The sequence below is a fragment of the Megascapheus bottae genome, chromosome 10 (genome assembly GCF_031878675.1).
Source record: "Megascapheus bottae isolate mThoBot1 chromosome 10, mThoBot2.hap1, whole genome shotgun sequence".
NCBI lineage: Eukaryota > Metazoa > Chordata > Mammalia > Rodentia > Geomyidae > Megascapheus > Megascapheus bottae.
This window is the reverse complement of record NC_143518.1, coordinates 10410130-10436312: the sequence shown is the minus strand read 5'-3', so window position 1 is coordinate 10436312 and position 26183 is coordinate 10410130. Positions and strand designations below refer to the sequence as shown.

General features: G+C 35.0%; 1 protein-coding gene across 1 annotated transcript; it reads left to right on the top strand.

Moving 5' to 3' along the window:
* The first annotated feature begins 8040 nt into the window (after positions 1–8040).
* On the top strand, positions 8041–8967 carry LOC150057583 (olfactory receptor OR9H1). Its single transcript, XM_090339758.1, has one exon. It carries the CDS (start codon positions 8041–8043, stop codon positions 8965–8967), a length of 927 nt encoding a protein of 308 aa, XP_090195884.1.
* The last annotated feature ends 17216 nt before the right edge of the window (positions 8968–26183 follow it).

The following is a 26183-nucleotide window of genomic DNA, read 5'->3' as shown; positions in this document are numbered from 1 at the left end:
TAAAGAAGGTTAAAATAATGTATTTTAAACCCTGGAAGGGGGGACCTCTACATTACTTTATTCAGCAAAGTTATTTTTTATAACTGAAGAAAAATAAAAATTCCCCATAAGACAAATAAAGAATTCCTAACCATTTCCATTTAATCAACACCACAGAAGATAAATAAGTCTGAAAAATAAGAGAGATTAACATGACCATGAAAATGCAAGAAAAAATAGATCTCACTGTATGAGCAGATACACAAAGAAGAGAAAGAGAAAAGTAAACCGCTCCAAGAACAAAATGCAAGGAGTTATTATCAAACCTTAAGTAAACAATTATTCCAAGTTTTGATGTTCTCAATCCATTCAAAAGACATTGACTGGTCAACTTGTATTTGACAAAGGAGCCAAAGATATACAGTAGAACAAACATAGTCTATTCAATTATTGGTGCTGGCAAAACTGGGCAGCCACATGCAGAAAACTAAAAATTGACCCTAGCCTTTCACCATGCACAAGCTTTAACTCAACATGGATCAAAGACCTCAATGTCAGACCGGAAACTGTGAAACTGCTTCATGACAGAGTAGGAGAGACATTGGAACTCATAGGCACAGGCAAAAGATTCCTGAACAGAATCCCAGGGTCACAACAGATTGGAGAGAGACTCGATAAATGGGACTACCTAAAAATAAAAACTTCCTGCACAGAAAAAATCATAGCCAAAAAGTAGAGAGACAGCCAACCAACTGGGAAAAGATATTTACCAGTAATACATCTGACAAATGTTTAATATCCAGTATCTACAGGGAACTCAAGAAACGAATCCCCCCCAAACCCAACAAACCATTCACTGAATGGGCAAGGGAACTTATCAAAAGAAGAGATTAAAATGGCAGAAAAGTATATGAAAAAATGTGCATCATCCATGGTCATAAAGGAAATGCAAATAAAAACAACCTTAAGATACCACCTTACCCCAACAAGAATGGCCAAGATTTTGAACTCAGACAATGACAGTTGCTGGCGGGGTTGTGGAGAAAATGGAACCCTACTGCACTGCTGGTGGGATTGTAAACTAGTTCAGCCACTCTGGAAAGCAGTGTGGAGGTTTCTTAAAGAACTAAAAATTGACCTTCTCTACGATCCCACCATACCACTTCTAGGCATCTGTCCTGATCATCATAATCCAAGATATGATAAAGACACCTGCTCAGCTATGTTTATCTCTGCACTATTCACAATAGCCAGGTGATGGAAACAATCCAGATGCCCTACTGCAGATGAATGGGTATAGAAAATGTGAGATTATATATATATATATATATAATGGAATTCTACATACCAACAGACAAGATAAAATAATGGCATTTGCAGGGAAGTAGATGAAGCTAGAATGAATCATGTTGAGTGAGACAAGTCAAGACCAAAGGAACAAAAGGCACATGGTATCCTTAATATGTGGCTATTAGATCCAAACAATACAAGAGTGAGGACTCAATAGTTGTATACCCAATGCTATGGACATGGTATTGGAGATCAACACAACTACGTAGACATAAAAACCTATGACTCTATAGATATAATGTTTTATTACATTGTTTAATATGTATCTATGATATACAAACCCTTAGCCTAATTTTGATTATGTTCTAAAAACTAAGTGCTGGTAATTGTATATAGAGATTCCCTTCTTGATTACTTGTTTGTTAAACATGGCATTTGAAATATGATGTAAAATCAATGTTAAATTCATTACCAAAAAGACAAAATTCAAAATCCAGGCTGAAGACCTGGATTTAATTTCTTGGTACCACATACATAGAAAAAAGCCAGAAATGATTCTGTGGCTTAAGTGGTAGAGCTCTAGCCTTGAGAAAGCCTAAGGTCAATGCCCAAGCCCTGAGTTCAGGCGAAATCTTACAAAGACAAGCACAATGTGAAATGAAAAGGGGAAATTTTTTTTTTCAAGAAAATAAAGTCCCAGGGGCTAGGAGTTTAGCCTAGTGGTAGAGTGCTTGCCTAACATGCACAAAGACCCAGGTTTGATTCCTCAGTACCACATAAATAGAAAAGCTGGAACTGGTGCTGTGGCTGAAGTGATAGAGTACTAGCCTTAAGGAAAGCCCAAGATAGTGCTCAAGCTCTGAATTTCATTGCCCTGGACTGGAAAAAAAAAACAATAAATAAATAAAAATAAAGCCCTAAAGCAAGCAGGTATATCAGTTCTCTTAGCTGAAAAACCAGATTTCAAAATTAAAGAGACAAAGGCAATCTTAATTATATAGACATAAACACATCACAATGATATAAAAGTTGTAGTAACGCTCATTTATATGCAACAAATTTTATTACACCCAATTTTATAAAACAGCAAAGATATGCAAAATATGTTAGCCCTGATGGAGCACTTTGAAAGTACTCTGTGGAATTAATTTTTTTTTTTTCAATCGTGAGGCTTGAACTCTGGGCCTGGGCACTGTCCCTTAGCTCTTCAACTCAAAGCTGCCATCCTACCCACTGAGTCACAGCATCACTTGTGTAATTGTTACACTGGCTTATAAAAACATAATGTAAATTGTATTACAAAATGTATGTGTGCATTTATTTCTTCCCTTGGACTTATTGTCACCGGAGAAGTTAACCTGATCAATAGTGGTTAGATTTGATTGTTATCTGTCAGATCTATTTGTGATCAATGATCATGGGCCTATAGTGGATGCTACTAAATTACATTATAATCTGTAGCCTCAAAAATGTACAATTAGTATCGACTTATTTTTTTCAGAGTAGGTATTACAATTTTGAATTTAGTTTTGTTTTGCTAGCAAATATTTTCTCTGGGACTTCCTTGTGTCTCCTGACCAATTTGCAGTATTAACTGACTCAAACCACTTTTGTTAAAGCAGAACCTTGGGGAATAAATCTCAGATGACCAACGCTAAAGGAACTGCTATAATTCTCACTATTGTCTCTTACAAAATTGTGCTGTGGAGACTCTGGGTGTGAGTCCACAGAGTTGGGGAAGCACCCGAGAGTCTGCTGGAAGGAAAGGAAAGTGCACAAAACACATAGGTGAGGGTTCCTTTTGTATCTTCCAAGACCCTGTAGACAATTTGATAAACTTAATATAACTTCTATTAAAGCAGGAAGAAATACCAATCTGAAGAACTCTCCATGTATCTCTGAGCATGGCAAAGTTCAAGTAAAATAGCACTGGCAGACATAATCCTAGCTTCTTAGCTGAGGTAGAGAGGATTGTAGTCTGGGTAGAAAAGTCTAGGAGACTCCATCAATTCCAGGAATAACTAGCAAAAAGCTGGATTGGTTGTGTGGATCAAGTGGTAGAATGCCAGTTGGGCAAGCAAGCTGAACATGAGGCCCTTGTTATGAGAGAAAGAAAGAAAAAGCATTGGGCAATAGGGATTCCCAATCATAGTATTAATAAGCAGTGTTTTCAGTGTTATTATATGCCAGTACTTTTCTAAATATTTTTTTTCTGTGAAATGTGTTAGTCCTCAAAACTCACACTCTATAATCACCCATGTTTGACAGATCAGCCTTCTAAAATATGGGAAATTGAACCATTGGTTTGAGAGTGTATAGCTACAAAGTATTTGATCTCAGGCTTCTCACAGTCGAGTTCCCAGTGGTAAGCTCTAGAGTGTACTCACTGTGTCTTATTACTGACATGAGTCAATATCATAGTTCTATGACATTGGCTATCTTTGGGCACTCAATAATATCTACATGACTATTTAGCTCTAGTCACTGATGCAAAATTAACAACTGCCATTAAAATAAAAAATGCTTTGGTTTTGTAAACCTCCAAGCAGAATATTTTATTTCTGAAAATAAAAGCAGAATTTAGAAGTATGAATATTTTATTTTCTGGTCTACATAGTCACTTTGAATTTTGGAGCTTAATTCTCAGGCTACAAATGCTCAGTAGTGTGTATTTTGACAAAATATCTAACTCTCCTAAGTGTGCTTTCTATAAAATGTGACTCATTACAACACATACATTGCATAGTTTGCATAGAGTTCAAATGAGACCAAATTTATGCAGCACTTTGAATCTTGCCTAGCATGAGACATATCAGTCTAAAATATGGAATCACAAGCACACTGTTCAAATTTCTCATTGGCCTATTCTCAGAATAGGACTAGAAATAATTTTCTTGATTTAGAATCCAGTGCACGTTTTGCAATATTACATTAACTTTTCACACCATCAATTGAAGAGTATGTTTTTGTGTTATTCATCTAAAAACACTTACAAGTATTGTCATATCTGAGAATAATGTGTTATTGGATTTTTTTTCCCTTATCTCCACAAATAGAAGAAATAGAATAGACACACTGAATAAAGGTAATTCTGTTAACAATGAATATTTCTTGGCTTATTTATGCATATGAAGATTCTCAGTGTTTGTTTTTATAAAGTAATATGCATGTGTTTTCTGTTACAAAACTCACCTATCACATTTTGAGCAGTTTCTACATTTGTTATCTCCTAAGACAGTGAAATTCTTTTTTATATTCACATTATAAATTATATTCAGATTATAAATTCACATTAAAATTACATTCACATTAAAAAAATTCCCAAGTACTTACAGTGTTAAAGTTAGAACTTACAGCAAAATACACATAGTCACCTTAAGAACAAAGTAAATACTTTAACAAACAACATCAAAAATCAGACTGAAATTTGAACTCTGGGCCTGGATACTGTCCTTGAGCTTCTTTTGCAGTGCTTTACCACTAAGACAGTAAAATTCTAACAAGTGAGGTGAATGTTTCAAAACAAAACAACAATCTAAAAAAATAATACATAAAAGCATAAAGCAATATTAGTGTTACTGATCTAAAGCTCAGTATATTAAAAATAATGACAAATTGAAAGTTAGAGCGAAGAGAACATATTAGGAATTAGGTAAAAACTCAGTAATTTTCCTTTTATTCCTTTTACTTTCTTTCCCACAGGAATTTTGCACATTTCTAAATGTCCTTTGTATTGCTGGTACTGGGCCTGGTATTCTCATCACTCACATTTATTTATTTGTTGCTTTGTTTCAGCTTGTACTTTCTCATTTGAGCCACAGCTCCAATTCCAGCTTTATACTGGTTAATTGGAGATATGATTCTGTCAGACTTACCAGGTTGTCTTCATTGGCTTCAAACACTGATGTTCAGATTTCTGCTTCCTGAATAGCTAGAATTATAATCATGAGCAATAGACATGCTGCTCTCAAACTCATTTGTGAAAATCACTATTATTAGAAGATGGCCCTTACTGATTAAACAACAATTGTCCAGTAAATACTAGGTTTATTTCAGAATTCTATGATCTGCATTTAAAAATAAATTTCTATAGCACAATTGTAAGTATCTTAAAAGCACTTAAAACTGAACTCTGTTTCCATGAATGTCACCTCCTCAGTCTATCAAAAATGAGGTGCATAATTACCTTTATTGTTGGTAACATTGTCTTTTTTGTGAGATTTTGTGACATTAACTCTTCCAGGAAAAAAATGGCTTTTTGATAAAATAGGGGCATTTATTGCTTGTGTGGGAGTTATCTACATCTTGTCTACTCTCTACTTTTAAGACAAAAAATGTCATGTACATCAGGAATAATCTATTCAATTATAACAGAGTACATTTGGCAGCAGGGAGGTCTGACCATATAGTCTGAAAATTCCATGACTTCAACTTCTGTATTTACACTTATTCTGTGAGAAAATAAAAGAAGAACCATTGAACTGGTAATATGATTTATAATTAACATGGTATAGTTAATAAAATATCCATGTTAGTTTTCATTTATTCTAAATAAAGAATGACATGTAAAATGACATTTACATTTCCCACAGCAGGTGTGTTTATTTCTAGCTTGTATATATTACAGAACTAGGTGAGAAATTTTTCTTTTTTTTTTTGAGAAATTTTTCAAATGGCAATAATTCATGTGCACAAAATTTAGACATATCTGCATGTACACCCATGCACATATACCCATACAATGCACATTGACATATTTGCACATACATATATGCACTGTGACTATACTTATATTTTATATATTTTTATACCATTTATTTATATTAATATTTATATGTTTATATACATATATATTTATATTTTATATTTATATATCCTATATTTTATAGCCCATAAGTAGACGTCTAACCTACAACAACATCCTATCTTACACAACTTCAACTAGTTTTAGGATGGTCTGCTTCATTATATCTTGGTTGTTTTGTGTATAATACTTTGATGATAGTTTGATAGGTTCAAGGAGTAGAATTTCTAATTTGCTTTACAACCTTATTCTATATTATAGTGTTCCTTTTATATTTTAACAATATTCTATCAACTTGTTAAAAATAAGTCCAATAGACATGTGGTAGGATGAATACTGACTGCAATGTGTTCATACACTAATTTATGAAACTTTTGCATCTATTTCCTTTTTATTTTTGTCAGTCATGGGGCCTGAGTGCTGTCCCTGACCTCTTCAACTCAAGGCTAGTGCTCAACTAGGTTGAGCCACAGTACTACTTCTGGATTTCTGATGGTTAATTGTAAATGAAGCTCATGAACTTTCCTGCCCTGGCTGTGTTTGAAATGAAATCCTCAGTCTCCTGAGGAGATAGGAGTATAGGCATGTGCCACCAGTTCCCCGTTTATGCATGTATGTATGCATGTATTAATTTATTTTTACATTTTGAAGAAGAATCTGTGGACAAGATCATTATGTATGAGGAGATGAGATTATTGTGATTTTTCTGCAAAGATCCAATGTCATCGCATGAGTCTAAGTGGAAGGTAAGATGTTTGGAGAGAAGAATCAGAGAGACTAAAACCAAAAGGGAAGATTGCAAGCTGCTGGCTTTAAAAAGAGAGGAAACATAGGCCAAAGCATGCAAGTGGCATTTAGAAGTTTAAAAAGCAAAGGAATTCTCAATTAAACACATCAAAAAGGAAATTGCCACTAAATTGTGTTCCACAAAGATTTACTTTGCATTTATGTTCTATAGAACTATAATATAACCAATGTTTATTTTAAGTCTAAAGATAATTTTTTACATTTGAGATAATTGGTTAGAACAGGACATTTACAGAGAGTTTTGGCTCGGGATTAATGACTTGATTTTATAGATACAGTGTCACTTGCCATCATTCTTACCTTTGTTCATATAATATTCACCGTTCATACAATAACAAAATTGACTCAATAGTTATACTTCATATTATCTTCATGTCTAATTTTGTGCTTTTGTGGCAATAAAGATTGATTCCATGGCTGTGAATATATGAGACAAATACCACTGAACCACAATGCTGGGTCTTTTTGCTTTGATAATTTAGTATTAAAAATTGGTGATGTAAATATAGAAATGACTTGAAATGGATCAGAAATAAATTTCTAAATATACAGTGATAATTATGAATATTGAAAGTACTGGGAATTAAATTCAGGGTTTTCTTTTTGCTTGGCTCTATTGTTCTACCTCTTGTGTGATCTTCCAGTCTGATTTTTCAGTTATTTTCAGATAGAATCCTGTGTTCTATCTGCGAAAGTCTGTGATCATGATCTCCTACTACATCTCCTGTGTAGCTATAATTATAAATATGTGCCACCATGGTTTGTTCCTTGAGGTAGAGTTTAGTAATTATCTTTGCCTGGGCTAGTTTTCAGCTGTGATCTTCCTATCTCTACCTTCCAACCTCCCAAAGAGCTGGGATTACAGAAAACCATGTAATATTGATAAGATGAATTGATTAATATGTTAATGTGTTCATAGATGCTGACTGTATGTTAATGTGTATTTTTTTATTCCCTTCCCCAACAGCAGAACCTTTGCTCTTTTCATGGTATGCTCTTTTCATGGAAAACTGTAGACCAAGCCATAATGGTAAGATCATCAACAGAACATTCTTAATGACTCATTAGGGTCTCAATTTTAATTTTATTATTTTAGGCCTGCAAATTTTTTACGTATCTATTCCTTCTGTCTTATCTCTCCTGCTTCACTTATAAGTACCATGGCAAATTTTACACATATCTCAGAGTTTGTACTACTTGGATTTAGAGGAAGTCCAGAAATGCAGATGATTCTCTTCCTGATTTTTTTGGTGTTGTACATTATTGCTGTAGTGGGAAATTTTGGCATGATTGTAATTATAAGGGCAGATGTATACCTCCACACTCCAATGTATGCTTTCCTCCAGAGCCTCTCCTTTTTGGACATTTGCTATTCTTCCACAATTGCACCGAGGGCTTTGGTGAACTGCCTGAAGCAGGACCATACAGTGTCCTTTGGTGAGTGTGCTGCTCAGTTCTTTTTCTTGTCTCTTTTTGGTACCACAGAGGCTTTCCTCCTGGCCGCCATGGCCTATGACCGCTTTGTTGCAATCTGTAACCCTCTTCTCTACTCTGTGAACATGTCTCACCGTGTCTGTGGACTGTTAGTGTCAGGGTCCTATTCATGGGGTATAGTGAATGCTGTCACTCAAACAACCATGACCTTCAAGTTGTCCTTCTGTGGGTCCAATGAGATCAATGACTTTTTCTGTGATGTTCCTCCACTCTTGTCCCTCTCATGTTCAGACACATTTATAAACCAGTTGGTTCTTCTTGGGTTATGTGGCTCCATTATTGTCAGTACCTTCCTGATTGTTTTGGTTTCCTACATCTACATCATCTCAACCATCTTGAAGATTCGCACAGTGCAGGGTCGTCAGAAAGCCTTCTCCACGTGTGCTTCTCACCTAACTGGAGTGTGCCTGTTCTTTGGTACTGTTTTCTTCATGTATGCACAGCCAAGTGCTGCCTCCTCCATGGAACAGAGTAAAATAGTGTCCATATTTTACACAATCGTCATTCCCATGTTGAATCCTCTCATATACAGCTTGAGGAATAAGGACGTCAAGCAAGCTCTGAGGAGGAGTAAACAGAAGTTTTCTTTGTGACTTCTTTTTTTTGGGATGTGGACTTCATAAACCAATCTGGTGTTTACTCTGACTCACTGCCACACATTTGGGCTATGCTTGAAGAATGCTACCGAAATTTATGTTTTAGGAGATGCAGTATATTCCAGTGCTGTTGATAAAAATCAAGGCCTTCAGTAAATAAAATCTTGAAAACTGGGAGAATAATGAGTGTCTTTTACCTCATACATTTTAGATTATCTTCCTTAAATTTCTTTTTTTTGCAATTTATTAATGAAGTTTCATTTCAATTCCTAGCACAATTTATACTATTGAGGTCTTACAAGTATTTAAATTTGTTATTGTCATGGCACTATCACCAGCTTTATCTAAAGCTGCATATACATGTTTGGATAAGCAGAATCACTTGCTGGCTTCTTCCTTAAGTTTCATCATAAAGTAACTGCAAAATTGAATGCTTTCCTAAAATCACTAATTTGTCTTGAAATAAGCTCACCAAGTATAAATAAAGATCTCCCCAAAAGTAAAGTGCCTCAATATTCCACTTAAAATATTTAGGAATATATAAATTAGGAAGTGGTATTTTCATATAAAAATTAATGGTATATAAGCTTTAGGGATGAATTATCTATTAAATTGATTGATGAAAAGATAGTTGGCATCAGTAAGTGCATTCCATTAAGCTTCTGTGTTTTTAACATTCATATAAACTGTGAAATCATCGCACTTCACTGTTGATTCATACCTATAATCCTTAGATATTCAAGAGGCTGATATGTAAGGATGTGAGAATTACAGTTCAAAGACAGCCTGAGCAGAAATGTTCTTGAGACTCTTACCTCCAATCATGCACCAAGAAAAAGGTGGATGTTCGTGGAGATGTGACTCAAATGGTAGAGTGTTAGCCTTGAGCAGAAAAGCTCAGGAATAGAACCTAGAATGTGATTGGAAGCCCTAGAACCAGCACCAGAAAAAAAATAAACATGAATTATGTTACTCCTCCCCCCTTAAGCACCCATTTAAGGCTCCTCTCATTTTTTTCTGAGTCAAACCTGACAACCATTGAGATACCTTCTGTCAGTATAGGCTAGGCTACTGTGTTCTAATCTCATATGAATTGACTTTCACACAATATTATCTTCTGTTTGGGGCATAATAAGGTTCTGATTCTGACTCAATGTAATTATTTTGATACTTATTTGGCTTCTAGCATATTGATATGTTATATTTTTGTATATGTCATTCATGTGTTGAACATATTTGAGTTGTGTTGGGTTTGAGACTATCACTAAAATATCATTATCTCTACACAAATCATATCTCTACACAAATCATGTGCTTTAGTTTTCCCTAAATAAATATATGGAGTGGAATGACTAAAGTTTGTGCATACTCAATGTTTTAAAAGCTGTCAAACACCTTTCCAAAGAGCATGTACTATTTTAAATTTTCACAGTCATGTTGAGAGTTTCAGATCTTTAACATCTTCATTATAGTGTCTTTTTTTTCTTTTTCTTTTTTCTTTTTTCCTAGTCCTACTCTTGAACTGTGAGCCTCAACCCTGTCCCTAAGGTCCTTTTTCTCAAGGATAGCATTCTACCACTTGAGTCACAGCTCCACTTGCAGGTTTTTGATCCTTGTTTGGAGGTAAGAGTCTTAAGGGCTTTCTTGCTCAGTCTTGTTTTGAACTGTGATCCTCAGACTAGCAAGGATTACAGGCCTGAGACCGCAATACCGGGCTGTTATCTGTCTTTTTAATGAAAACTATTTTAGCAAATTTATAGTTATATGTCATTTTAATTTAATTTTCCTTTGCTGAATGGCCAGTGATGTTGAACATTGCTTCATGTGCTTATTTTCCTTCTGTATATTTTGTTTTATATGAAGTATCTGAAATTCATTTGGCTATTTTTTCCCTATTGGGTAGTTACTTTTCTTATTGAAAAATACGAGATTTTTTTTTTAAATACTCACTGTAAGATGGATGATCTAAAATATTTTCTCACACAATAGGCTTAACATTTCATTCTTTTTGGGGGCCTGAGAATATTTTTTAAAATTTTATTATCTTTACACAGCTGGAATGGAATTACTCTTCTGTAATTCAGGGGGCAAAGGCAAAATTCTGATTTCAAGACAGGAGGCTGCATAAGAGTCCATGTACAAAAACAAACAACAAACAAAAATAAATATCTGGCATGTCTCTCTAGGGTTGAGCCAATACCCAGCACATGAAGACTCTAGGGTTGATCTTTAACAACACAATAAATAAGGAAATATTGAATGATTTACAAGAGCCCATTTATATTTTGTGGTATGATTTTTACATAAAATGTGAATGAAACATGTATTTACAACAATACATGTATAGCATTTTAAGTATACTAATTATTATATATTTTGTTATATGTAGTCACTATTTCAAATACTTTTAAAATAAGACATTTGATTCTCTGTAGACCATTTCTCAATTTTCATACCAGTCTTCTGCATTTTGAACATTTACCCTCATAATTTTTTTCTCTGTGATATGTGATTATCCCTTTAAACCTATTTGGAAAGGGTTCTTATTCTAGCTTCATTGTAGAAGTATATTTGTCCTTCTCTATAAAATTGTGTATTTATTGCTTTGTTTTATAACTGGTTTCTCTGGTTCACATGTACTTCATAGCCTATAAGATTCTGATGTGAGTAATGAGGACTAATCATCATTTTTTCATCATTTTTGGCTTTGTAATTCAAAATACTTCAAAGATAATATTAGGATTTCTTCCTTATTTTAAAATTTTATCAGTTTGATTATGATTTTACTCAGTGTTCCTCATGCTTGATATTTAGTAATTTTCTTGAAGCCAGGGGAGGTTTAGTTTCTCCAAATTCAGTTAAATTTAAAGCAATCATTTTTCCTCTTGAAATATTTTCCTGGACATTTATCTCCTCTTTTTTTTTTTTTTTTGCCAGTCCTGGGCTTGAGCTCAGGGCCTGAGCACTGTCCTTGGACTTTCTCAAGGCTAGAGCTCTACCACTTGAGCCTCAGCACCACTTCCGGCTTTTTTCTATTTATGTGGTACTAAGGAATTGAACTCTGGTCTTCGTGCATGCTAGGCAAGAACTCTACCACTAGGCCAAACTCCCAGTCCCTATCTCCTCTTCTTTTAAGACCTCAGTTACAGATAGATTTTACCACAAAATATTCCAAATTTTTTACATTTCTAAAAATTTTCAGTCCTTTTGTTTTTTTCTTTTCTTAATTGTATTTTATTGTCAGGATGACCTATAGAGGGGTTACAGTTACATTCATCAGGTAATGGGTATGTTGCTTCTGGAAACTTCATTCCCCTTATCATGGTTTTGCTGTTTTTCAAGTTTAATATGTCACATTATTTTGAAAAAATGTCATATAATGTTCATTCCTAATCTGAATTTTAGTTTTTTATTACTATTTGAATGTAGCTGTACTAAAGAGTTGCCATTTAATGAAGCAGTTTATGGATAAGTGTCATCATTGTCAAAATTTGTTTATCTTTAAGTAGATATACAAAGGAACTGCAATTAAATAAAACAGTTTATGAGCGCAATGCATTTTGATCACTATTTTCTCCCATTACACCCAACATTACTCATTCCCTTAATTTTCTTAATTTTGTAAGATATATATTGAATTTTATTCTAGAAGAATGTTAATTTAAATTTACATATTCATGATTTATTTAAAAGATCTTTGTTAAACCAATGATGAGTTTCCTTGTATGGTTCACTTTTCTATGATTTTTGTATTTTTAGTTTGTATGTAGCCCCCAAATATTATTCTATCTGTATAAAACTTAGTTCAAACACTCATTGTTGCAATATAGTTATCATCAACACTGTATCTATAAGATGCTGCCTTGTCTCACTGAATTATTTTTGTATTTATATAAGAATCATTTGCTTGTATGCATGATAGTTGTTTTTCCTTGACTTTTTATTGCTTTAAAAATCTATGGTTTGCATCAATAACATACTTTTAAATTTTGACTATAGAAATTGTTGTTACATTTCAGACTAATTTATAAATGTTCATGTTTTGGCATATTGTAACTATTATTTCCTACTTTCAATTTCTGATTCTTCATTGAGACAAGTAAATATTGAAATGATTTTTTTCTTTTTTAAAAATATAATTTTTCTTACTATTAAGGTGCTGTACAGAGCGGTTACCATGAAATGATTTTTTTTATATATTCATGTTCTACTTTTAAAACAGTTAAGTTTTCTGTAACTTCTTATAAATCACATTAGGTGATTCATAATTATGAAATCTAAAAATATAGTATAATATTTCTCTAACTGGTAAATGATTACCCATTGCTTAATTCTTTTTTCATTTCCTGTCTATTATAAAATTTTAATCATTTAATTTCTTTTTTTTTCTTTTTTTAAATTTTTTTGTACCCATTACCCTCCCCCACACCCCCCACCCATCTTGGTTTTCCCCCCTTCCCTATCAAATTTCAAATAACCAAATACAAATAAATTCAATATATCAGATAACAAAGTGAGATACTATAACAATATGAGATAACCAAGGGACAGCAAAGGAGATGAGAGACAACATAGTACATTAAGGACAACAATCATTCATTATATGGCTTTTGTTTCAATATCCTGGAGGTCCTTTCAATTAGCTTCATACTATATATGATGGCTAAAATATCTTATAAGAAGCAAATAAAAGCCAAGAGAATACAAATAAAATCCTCTACCTATGCTTTTCCTTGAATAGGCCTATACTTAAAGGCCATTTACAAAATACGTTTGTGAACTGTTGAGATATATTATACACCAACATTCACATGATAGCCTCTCATTCAATTATTTTAACTTAATGCTGCTAAAGTATTTCCAGGTTTGTTTCCATTTGCTTAGTGGGTATGCCTTGGTTGGGACATAACGTCAGAATTTCTTCCCCCTTTCCTTTGCCAGTCCTGGGGCTTGAACTCAAGCCCTGAGCACTGTAAGCGCTCTACCAGTTGAGTCACAGTTCCATTTTTTCCTCTGTATGTGGTACCAAGTAATGGAACCCCGGTCTTCATGCGTGACAGGTAAGCACTCTAGCATTTAGGCCATACTCTGGCCTAACCTCAAAATTCCTTAATTGTCAAAAAAATTATATCATAAGTCCATTCTTTGAATCACTAAGAACAAATCACTGTCTGAACATAATACTTCAGTAGACTTTTTTTGCTACTTGACAGGAATGATAGTATTAATGAAGTGGTATCAGTTGCATTTTGTGTCTATTCATTTTGCTTCATCAATCTACTCATTTATTTCATTCAGAGACATTTTATTCAATACTGAATATTAGAAATGTGACTTTGTCGTACTAGATTTACAGCAACACAGTCTTATTAGTTCACACATGCTATAATAATCACTTTGAAAGACAAAAAAATTAAGAGAAAAAAACCCCACATGTGCCTGCAGGATTGGAATTTCTTTGGCTGTTTTGAATTCTGAAAAGAGTTTTACCTAAGGTTCATTAAGTCTTAAATGTATTACAGGATGGTGTCAAATGGGGCTATATTAGTTTTTTTTTTATTGACCTAAGTATCATCCTCCTTGGCCCTGTAATCCCCTACCTTCTTATAATAAAGTATGCATTTCCTTTCTCTATCATGGGAATATATTAACAATATGATAGCAGGGACATCTCATAGTTCCCATTCATTAGTTCAAGCCCAGTACTTAGACCAAAATCAGTACTTAGAATATAAATAAATACATTGTTTCAGTGAAGGCCATAAAACCCAAACACAACTAGACTGAAGATTTATGGGTATTATATAACCTACACTCAACTGATTTTTCATATGTCTCCCTGCTAGCCAAAGCCTAAGTCAACACTTTCCAGAGTTCTCATAGTAGGTGTGATGCTGGCAATATTCATTAGCTGATTCAATTAGTTTGAAATTTCTAGGTAAAGTATTCTAAGCTAGATTATTTCCCAGGGGTCAATGAGTGTGTCAACGATTCTGGGCATATATAAATAAGACAGAAACGGTAAGAAGAACTTCAGATTTGTGACTTCACTGGTGACTACTCAGTGCTTCAAAATGTTCTTTTTTCTCTTAGTGTTATAGCCTAGGGTTTGTGGCTGTCTCCAGTCAACATCTTGAAGCACAGTATGAAGGCATAGTGACAGGGCAGCTGTCTGTACATACGCAAGAAGAGAAAAGCCTTTATTACAAATCTAACTTGGCTGGCTCTTGACCTGGCACTTCCAAGTTTCTAAAACTTGAAACACATTTCTGTTCTTTAAGGTGGAAATGTAAATTAGTATAGCTGCTATGGAAATCACTAAAACTAGCCTACCATATAATCCTGCTGTATTACTTTTGGACCTATACCCAAGGAAATTTAAATCAGTATACAAGTGATACTTGCAAATCCCTATTTATAGCAGCACTATTTACAACAGACAAGTAACAGAAACAGCAGAGGTGCCAAACAATTGAAGAGTGCATAATGAAGCACACACACATATACGTGCATATATACATGTATACATACATGTATAATAATGGATCATTATTAAGAAGTAAAAGTGAATCATATGCCCCAGTACTGGCACACACACACACACACACACACACACACACACACACACACACATACACACTCTTCTATTTATGGAAAAAAGGATAAAATAGGTCAACATATTAAATGAAATGAGAAGGCAGAAATATCTATATACACATACAGATATACACATCATATCATCTATCTATCTATCTATCTATCATCCATCTATCTATCTATCTATCTATCTATCTATCTATCTATCTATCTATCTATCTATCTATCTATCTATCTGACATATTCACTCAAGTATGGAATCCCAACCCCCCAAAATGACATGATTGTAAAATGGGGATTGCTTGGGGTGATCAACTGGTGAGAAATAGTAGAAAGGAAAGGGTGTGTGTGAGGGGTAAATACTGTAGAAGCTTATTATATATATGTATGAAATAGCACTATGATACATAACAAAATTTGGTTAATAGGAAGGCAGAGGGTAGTTAAGGAGTAACACAAACCAGGTGTATTTGATGGAAGTGCCTTATAAGTTAAAAAAAAAAACTTTATGCAATTAATGGTAGTAAACATTTTAAATTATAGTGCTGCATTCTGTTGGCCTATTCTTGTAAGATTAGCTACTTGGAAGACTGTGATTGGGAGAATCACGTCAGGCTAGTCCTGGCAGAAAAGTTTTTGAAACCTCTTCTTGTTTTGTTTTTTGTTTTTGTTTTGTGTTTTTGTTATTTGTTTGTTTGATTTACATTTACAGCAGGCAGCTTTCATTAGAGAAAACCTAAGCGGCCTTTCAGACTCATGAAAGAAGAGTAGGCTGAGAGAAGAATCTGGGACAGATCGCTTCTTTTAAGGGGAGGGGAAGAGACTATTGGAGAAGGTGAAGGCTGTTCTGATTGGCTTGTCTGGACGTCAGTTACAGGAGACTGAAACCTAGTTGCTGCGGCTATGACAAGGATCCCCATTGGACATAGGATGGGGAGGACTAATGGCGGAAGTTGCTTGCGGTTCCTATCACTTCAGACTTCTTATTTTATAGGGAAAAGGGGCAGAGTTAATCACTTTTCTTCTTCCTTCTTGGAAGGGGATGAAATGGGGGGGCGGTAGATGGAGTCTGGGGTCAAGATGTTCATGGACAGTTGCTCTGGAAATTTAGGACCCCACAAATCTCTATGTGGCTGTTCTGTGTTTCTTAGCTTGGCAGAAAATCGAATGTAGGTGGGCTGTGGCAGGGCATGTACCAGTGTGAGGCTTGAGATGGCCGTTTCTAAAACAACCAGCAAAAAGCAGGGCTGGATACAGGGCTGGAACCAAAAAGCACCTGCCTAACAAATGTGAAGCTCTGAGTTCAAATTGAAATACCACCAATTAAAAATATTAATTTCTTTTATTATCATATAACACAATTTTAAGAACTATGATGAAATATAAAATTTCAAGTTCTTGTTTAACCCATTACAAAATCCGGTGCATTCTTTTTCTACAAAATTCAGATGTGGTAAATTAGTGTTATAAATAAAGCATTAGGCTCATGATTGTAATCCTGGCTGTTATCTGATGATCGTGGTTCATATCCAGCCAGGGCAGGAAAGTCCATAAGACTCTCATCTCCAATTAGTCACCAGAAAACAAGAAGTGGTGCCTTGGTTCAGAGTGCTACAGCACTATGGAAGCTAAAGAGTTCAGGAACAGTGCCCAGGCATGGAGTTCAAGCCACATGACTGACAAAAGAATGGCATTATTACCACTAAATTATGATAAATGTGTATAATAAAGTTATGCGAATTCATATGGGTATGGAGGAGAAAGGGGTTATATATGTATAGTTACATCTATGTGTGTATATTAATATGTGCTATAATATGTATATGCTCTCATATGCATGTATATACAAATACACACATGTATACATACAAATATACACATGTATACATATGTACATATATATATATATAAGAGAGAGTGACAGAAAGAGAGGGGGAGGGAGAGCAAACTGACCCGTAGTCTCTAGTTGGCCAGAGCTACAACCTCAAGTCTCATCAGCCACCACTGCTAAACTCTAATCATGACAAGCTGCCTCCATAATCAGATTAATCTGCTACTTTCTGAGATTCTATCTTAATTGATCTGAGATGCTAAATCAACCCCAGTCATGGGGGGCCTGGTATACATTTCATAAGCAATTTCTTCTCACTGCCACAGATGTGGAGACCCTAGTGATTAGAGACATTGCTTCATCTGATTTGTATGTTGCCCCTCTGGAGGAAAAATAGCCATGCTCAGTATTTTCACCACTTCCATCGTAAGGTAGGCTGATGGGAGGACCCCAGCACAGATGACATGACTGTCACCCATGTGGGTACCTAGAATGTCCATTGCTGGGTACATTTCCTGGGATGAGGATAAAAACAAGTCTATGAACCAGATGATACTGACAGTCCAAATAATGACTCATACATCATAAGTGAGCTTCTAGGGCTTGCGGACAGAGTGGTAGAAGACTATAGAAAGGTACTTTGACCCAAAGTTGCCAAAACCCTCTCTAGCAAGCTTCTGCTCCATGTACAATTCATCCACAGCAGGCTTAATGCAAACTAAGACCTGGAGCCACCACTTATTATTAAAGCAGCAGATGTGACAAAAGGATCAGTTCAGAGGGGACACAGTCAAAAAACAAACTCTGAGAAAGTTGCATGTTTATATTTATTCCCCTCTTAGTCAATGTAGCATGGAAAATTTTATCTAGAGCCATTAGGAACGAAAGCAAATAAAAGTTCAGAAACAGAAACAGAGGTGGTCAAGTTGTTCCCTATTTGAGGATAATTTAATTCCCCTAACAGAAAAACATAAAGGCACCAGCAAAAGGGTATTAATACAGAAAAAGAAATTTAGTAATGTTGCAGGACAGGAAACAAACTGTACATAAAAATTGGTGCCCCATTTGTAAAGAAATGGAAAGACTTAGAAAAAAATATATTAAGTGAAGTAAGCCAGACCCAAAGGAACATAGGCATAATGGTTTCCCCCATTTGTAATAATTAGTACACATCTAGGACTCTCCTATCAGAGGATCACAATAGCTCAAAACCTAGGTACCTAAGGTCATATAGGATGAGACTAAATGAAAGGATCTCTAAGATATGAAAACAAGAGCTTTATCTTGTGTGATTGTTGTTCTTAATGTATTATGTTATTTCTTTTCTTTTTTCCTCCTTATGGTTAATCTCATGTGGTTACTGTATCTGACTTTGTTACTTGGCATATTGTATATACATTTATCTGTTTATTTGAAATAGGAAAGGAAAGGGGGGGAAACAAGATGATTAGGAGGGGGCATGGAAGGGGAACAGTACAAAAACATGAGAAGGGGTATCAATATGCGAGAAGTAATGCACCCACTACCTGCAAAATTTAACTGTAATCCCTCTGCCCTGACAATAAAATAAAAATAAACAAAAAGCAATAAGCCTGTTAAGAAAGAAATCATAAAGATATCCCTATTTAAAATAGCTACAAAAGTAAATTACTTAGGAATAAGAATAACCAAGGAGATGAATGACCTCTGTAATAAAAACTTCAAATCATTGGTGAAAAAAATAATTCAAGAAGATATAATAAAAATGCCACTTAAATTCATAGAGTAAAAATATTACTGACCCATCCACGATATCCAAAAATTTTACAGATTTAATGAAATTTATATTCATTAATCTTTATCATACAGCTAGAAAAAAAACATGAGATGTTTATAAAGCTGGAGGTGTGACTCAGAGTGCAGAGTACCATCCTAGAAAGTTCGAAGTCTTGAGTTCAAAACTCTAATACTACCAAAATATTTTTGTTTTGGTTTGATTTGTATAGTATGATGTAACAATTTGGCTTTATGTTTCATCTGGAGTCAGTTCCAGAAGAAACACATTTAAAAATATTTCCGCTACAATGAATTTACTATTAATATTATTTCTAAAAGAGTTTAACTTTTAGGAATTTCTACATTTATAATAAACTTTTTGTTTTTGGCCACTACTGGGTTTGAACTCTGGGTCTTGGCACTGTCCTTCAGCTTTTTCAAGTGCTGCTCTATCAGTTGAGCCGCAGAACTGTTTGTGCCTTTTTCTGTGTATGTGCTATCTCTGAATTGATCCCAGGGGGTGTTATGCATGTTGGCAAACACTCTAACTATGGGCTACACTCGCCGCCATCCTTAACATTTCTGCAAACTGATTTATCACTGTTCTCAAAGTCTCCTACACAATTTTCTCTGTGTGTGGTTGCTTACCTGGCAGCATAGGGTCATTAAAAATCTTTGTTTTCTTTTGGTGATTGTGCTATTTAAAATGTCCCCCAAATATAGGGTTCAAATAGGTCTAGTGTAATGAAGAATATGCATGAGTGTGATAAATATTTTTCTGAGATAAATTATAATGGACATGGATCATGGAGCTCAATGTTAATGATTCACAATATGAAAATATGAATTATACAACATTTCTTCAATTAGAAACATATCTATCTATCTATCTATCTATCTATCTATCTAGTTATAGTTATTCATCAGATGATGAATAGACCATGACCAGGAGGAGCTTTAATTGACTCAATTCTGCATTTCCTAAAAAAATGTTTGTTTTTTTTTTTTTTTTTTTTTTTTTTGCCATTCCTGGGCTTGAGCTCAGGGCCTGAGCACTGTCCTTGGACTTTCTCAAGGCACTTGAGCCTCAGCACCACTTCCGGCTTTTTTCTATATGTGGTACCGAGGAATTGAACCCGGGTCTTCATGCATGCTAGGCAAGCACTTTAACCACTAGGCCAAACTCCCGGCCTAAAAAAATGTTTTTGAAATGGGTTTTGTGCTATGTGTCTATAATCTTAGTACTTGGGAGGCTGAAGCATGAGAATTACACTCAAGACTTCATAATTGATTTATTTCCAGATTGAAATATGAGAGAGAGAGAGAGAGAGAGGTTAGATGATAAATAGAAGTGTTTATTCAGTGGTTACATAACTTTGCTGAATGTAATGAGCATGAGAAATATGAATTAAATTATTTTAATGTTACATTGTAAAAGAGGATAATTAGGTTGATACATATTTTATTATTCTCTCATTTTTATTGAGGCATAATGGAAAAGTTTTGGCAAAATGGGAAAAAAGATTGGTATAAGATCAAGACATATGAAAGGGTATCAATGTATGTGAATTAATGTACCTTCTATGTGGCAAATATCATGTAACCTTTCTATTAATTACAATTAAAATATATGAAAAAATTTTCTTTTGTAGTCTGTAATCTTCCATACAGTGAATGACTTATTTCTCCATTGTATAATCTTGATCTCTATTGACTAGAACAGCACAATGATATAACAAAATTATCATATATACTTACTGCATTATGTACTTAAAAGTTGGTGAATATAGATCTTTAAATGCTGGAACTGTAGTGACAAATACCAGTTATGAAGTGACTATGTTAATGAATATGTAGACCCATAATTTATTTTAATGCATAATTGTTCTGGATAGAATTTCTAGTATCATATATTTTCCTGATCTTAGATTAACACAATTATTTCTTTGCTGAGTATGATGACAGCCGTGGGCTTTTTTTTCCCAGTCCTGGGGCTTGAACTCAGGGCCTAAGCATTGTCTTTGGGCTTTCTCAAGGCTAATGCTCTACCACTAGAGCCACAGCACCACTTCCAGCTTTTTTCTTTGTATGTGGTACCAAGAAAACCTGGGTCTTTGTGTGTGCTAGGCAAGTACTCTACCACTAGACCAAACTTTTGCCCCCCTGTGGGCTTTTTATAAACATTTTTTTCATGTATTTTTTATTGTAATTAAAAGAAGGGTTACACTAAAAGAAGGGTTTGCCAGATAGGCGGTGCATTAATTCACATACATTGATACCCTTTCTCAAGTCTTGGTCTCCATTTCCCTCCCCCATCCCCACCCCTCATCTTGTTTTCCCCCTTCCCTATCCAATTTCAAATAAACAAATACAAATATATCCAATATATCAGATAACAAAGTGAGATACTGTAACAATATGAGATAACCAAGGGATAGCAAAGGAGATGAGAGATAACATAATACATTAAGGACAACAATCACTCATTATATGGCTTTTGTTTCTATATCCTGGAAGTCCTTTCATTTAGCGCCATACTATATGGCTTATGTATCTAGGTTTTGCTCTATTGCAAATCACTGCTAGGAGAGCCCAAGCTTTCTACTGGTTATTACAAATGAGGGAAACCATTGAGCCTATGTTCCTTTGGCTCTAGCTTTCTTCACTTAAGATGATTTTTTCTAAGTCTTTCCATTTCCCAACAAATGGGGTGATGTCATTCTTTCTGACAGCTGCATAGAATTCCATTGTGTGTAAATACCACATTTTTTTGATCCACTCATCAACTAAGGGGCATCTGGGTTGGTTCCATATCTTTGCTATGGTAAATAGTGCTACAATGAACATAGTTGTGCTAGTGGATTTAGTATGTCCTTGTTTCTGCACGAGTGGGTAAATGCCTAGTAGTGGAATTGCTGGGTCATAGGGGAGCTCTATGTTTAGTCTTTTGAGGAACTGCCATACTGCTTTCCATAGTGGTTGAATGAGTTTGCACTCCCACCAACAGTGTAGTAGTAATCCCCCCCTGGCCACATCCCCTCCAGCATCTGTTGTTATTAGTTTTCTTGATCCTGGCCATTCTAACTGGAGTGAGGTGGAATCTTAGAAACTTTTTATTATGTAGTAATAGATCCCTTCTATTAGTGATTTTTTCAGTGTTTTTATCTTGTATGAGTGTTGAATTCTGTCAACCTGGTTCTGCACTTGTCATGATTTTCTTTATTTTGTTAATGTGATGTAACATTGATTCAATTTCAGAGACTGACTCAGGCTTACATTTCATGGTTTGAGATATAATACTTGATCATGACAACAACTTTTAAAATGTAATGTCAAATCAATTTTCTAATACTAGTTTACTATTCATTTATAGAATATTCTTTATTCTTTCTCTTTACTTCTGGTTTGTTGCCATGACTGGCATTGTGAAATGAGTTTTGGAGTTTGATAACTTCAAGTCTTCAGAAAAATATGAAAAAACACTTCATGTAATTCTCTAGTGAAATCATAATGAATCCTAATATTTAGAAGTGAACATTTCCCAATAAGCCTTTAAAAAGTAGACTTTGTTTTGTTTTCATATTATTTGAAATGCTGTCATATGGAAAGGCAAGTAGTATAATTAAATCAGAGGATTAGAAATTGTACCTAATCCAACATGATCCAGTCTCTACCTTTGGTCTTACAATGCACCCCACATCCACATTCTCAGTTTCCTTTCCTTCTTTCTTGCAACAGTCCTATTAGAGGTTCTTGAGAATCACTATTGTTTTTCAAATCTGAGTCTCATACTTTGCCTGGTAACACACTAGAGATTACTGTCAACTTTCAAGAGATTACTTATCAATTGTTTGTCTTCTGGGTGCAACAAGACTCAACATGATTAATGTGGAAAGAGATGCCCAGGAGACAGAACTTTGAAGATGAGCTCCAACAGATTATCAGTCATCTGATTAGCTTAATGAGCCCCATGACTATTGTTCAAGTACTTCACTTTCAAAAAGTTCTGCAAGAACTACAACTCATTAATTAGCCTTTAATTTCTCTTCATTTTCTCCCCTCATTATCAAACCACTAATATGTGTGGTGCTTTCAGTATGCCCAGTGGAGAACAGGAGATGTATACGCTGAGTGCAAAAGCTGTCTATATGATTCTGGAAATGAAACAATAATGTCAGAATATCTCTTAAGTCTCCTGGGAGAGAAAAATGTAAGTGTGACACTGTCGGGACCATTTAGAAATGTAAAATCTACTTCTACCTAAAGAAAGTAGTTGTCCGTTAGGGAAATAGGGAATAAAGATGTAGAATAGTGATAATAAGTTCAAACCAGTAAGTAGTTCAATTTCCTCATGCACCATATGGTATTATTAGCCAATACAAAAAAACTAATGCACAAAAATATGCAGTAAAACAGTCATATTTAATGTTATGATAATAAAGTTATTTAAGCCATTGTTGTGGAAATGTTAGGTAGCTCTGTAAAAAGAGAAGGAAGTAGAAATTCATTAAGAATAAATTTGTACAGTCAGTTAAATTGATTAATGAAACAATTTTGTAAAGTTTATATTTGTTTTGAATTCTAATTGCTGAAACTCTTATACTAGATATACACATCCCATTTACACAGTTTGACTGAGACTTCTGTGTGTTGACAGCTGATGTCTTGAGAAGCAATTGAGCCCAGACAATCCAGACTTCTGTGATTCAACCCACAACCAAAAGGTGATGATTGAAGCCCCTGTGAAGGTCTAGGGCAAGCTCATACATGGAGCCATGGCTCTCTAGAAAGTTTCATTAACTGTCTCTTGTGTGATTCTGATGATGACCAGTGTCAACTGTCCCACAATCCAACTGACACAGCACATCTCTTTTGAAGACCACTATGCTTCAATTGACCAATGCTGTATAAGCAGTTACTGGTGATCAACTGATAAGTAACTATCTGGGCAGGTGTTTCTATTCTAATTAGATCAATAAACATAACTGTCTCAATACTTACTGGAGCACTTGTCTGTGTAGCTGGTCTATGTCCTGTTATTATTGGGGCTTGGTTACAATGGCATGGAGTATGTCCCTTCCCTACGCATTCTCTCTTCATCTGATGTCTCTATTTTATTGATATTTATTGTGAAAACCTTTTTATCTCTAGTTTTATTAATTTTGGTCCTTATTTGCTCCTTATTTCAGTTATTTTTTTATTGTAAAGGTTTTGAATGGGGAGTTACATGAGTAAGGTAAGGTAATGAGTAAAGTTTTTTAAACACTATTACCCCTTTCCTCATTTTATCCCACTTTCACTTTCCTTCTCCCATCCCCCTCAAGTTGCAAATTTCATTTTCAATAGTGTCTAGTGAGTATCATTGTTGCATTAGTTCATGCTCTGTTCTTCTATTTCTGTGATTTCCTTTTACTTCCAAGGATCAGATAAACTTATACAAAGGACAAAGGGTACAGACAACTAAAAAAAAATAGAAGTATCTGCAAACAGTACATAAGATGCTATTGCTTCCAACTCTTGGAGTTCATTTTGATACATTTCATATATATATATATATTTATGATCCTGTGCATTTAGCTATTGGGTTAAGAATTATCATTGACATATTCTAGCTGTGAAAAATGAGGAAACCATGAAATCTACATTTCTTTAGGCCTGGCTTGCTTCACTTAGTATAATTTTTTTTTGAGATCTTTCAATTTCTTTATAAATGAGGTAATGTCATTTTTGGTGGTTGTGTAGAACTCCACTGTGTATACATACCATATTTTCTCGGTCCATGCATCTACTGAGGGTCCTCTGGGTTGATTCTTACTTTAGATATGGAAAATAATGCTGCGATGAACATGGTTGTAGTGGTAGTTTTTTGGTGGTCTTGATTGTGGTCCTTTGACTAAATACCCCTCTAAAAAGGGATTGCTAGTTAATAGAGGAGCTCTGTGTTTAGGAACCTCCATGCTGCTTTGCAGAGTGGTTGAACCAGATTGCATTCCAACAGTGTAGTAGCATTCCGTTTTGGCCACACCCCAACAGCATAGGATGTTATTAGATTTGTTGATAATGGCCCAAAGACACAGAGGTAAAAGAACATACCCTGAACATATCAAAAGGAGCAGGGAAAAAGCTAGGGTTCCTTAGCACAAGCTGAAACTTTCTTAATAAAGACCCAGAAACACAGCAAACCAAAGAAAGAGTGCATAAATGGGATTGCATTAAAAAAGCAGACTTTCTGCATGGCAAAGGACATAGCTAAAAAGATAGAAAGCCCACAGAACGGGACAAGATCTTCACTAGCTATACAATGGACAGACCCTCATTTCTAAAATGTACTTAAAGCTCAAAAAATCACATCTCCCAAAACAAATCCTCAAAGAAACAATCATCCCATTAACAAATGGGCCAAATGGGCTAAAGACTCAGACTTCTCTGAAGAGGAATAATAATGGCCAATATATACATGAAGAAATGCCCAACATCTCTGGCCATAAAAGAAATTCATATCAAAACATAGAGATCCACCTTATTCCAGTAAGAATTCAATTTATTTTTTGAGGCAACCAGGGCAGTTTTACTTAGGGACTGCATTTTTCCTTTTTCTGGGCCCTGTTTCTAGGGATGACAACACAGTCCCTTTTTGTTAGTTCACCCCAAAGGACCATCCTCCCAGTCCAGCAGGGTCCTGGTAGGACAGGAACTGGATGCTGTGCTGGTGGAGGTGAGACCTCAGCAGGGGTCTGAGGCCTACCTAGAGACAGGGTTGACTTCAGGGTGTGGGGCAATTAGGCAAATAAGTTGTTACTGGCTGTTACCTCAGCAGGTTTGGCAGGGTGGGTCACTAAGCAGGAGGAGACAATTTACACAAGGTTGAAAGGAAGTGACACACTTTGATAGGAACAAAACTTTTCTTACATCCAGTCACCCTCAAAGTCAGGATAGAGGGCCAAGAGACCAAGGATCTTGCTTCCAAGGTGTGCTTTCCCAATGAGTTTAGTGTATCTGATGTAGTATGAAGTTTTATTTTTCCAGTACA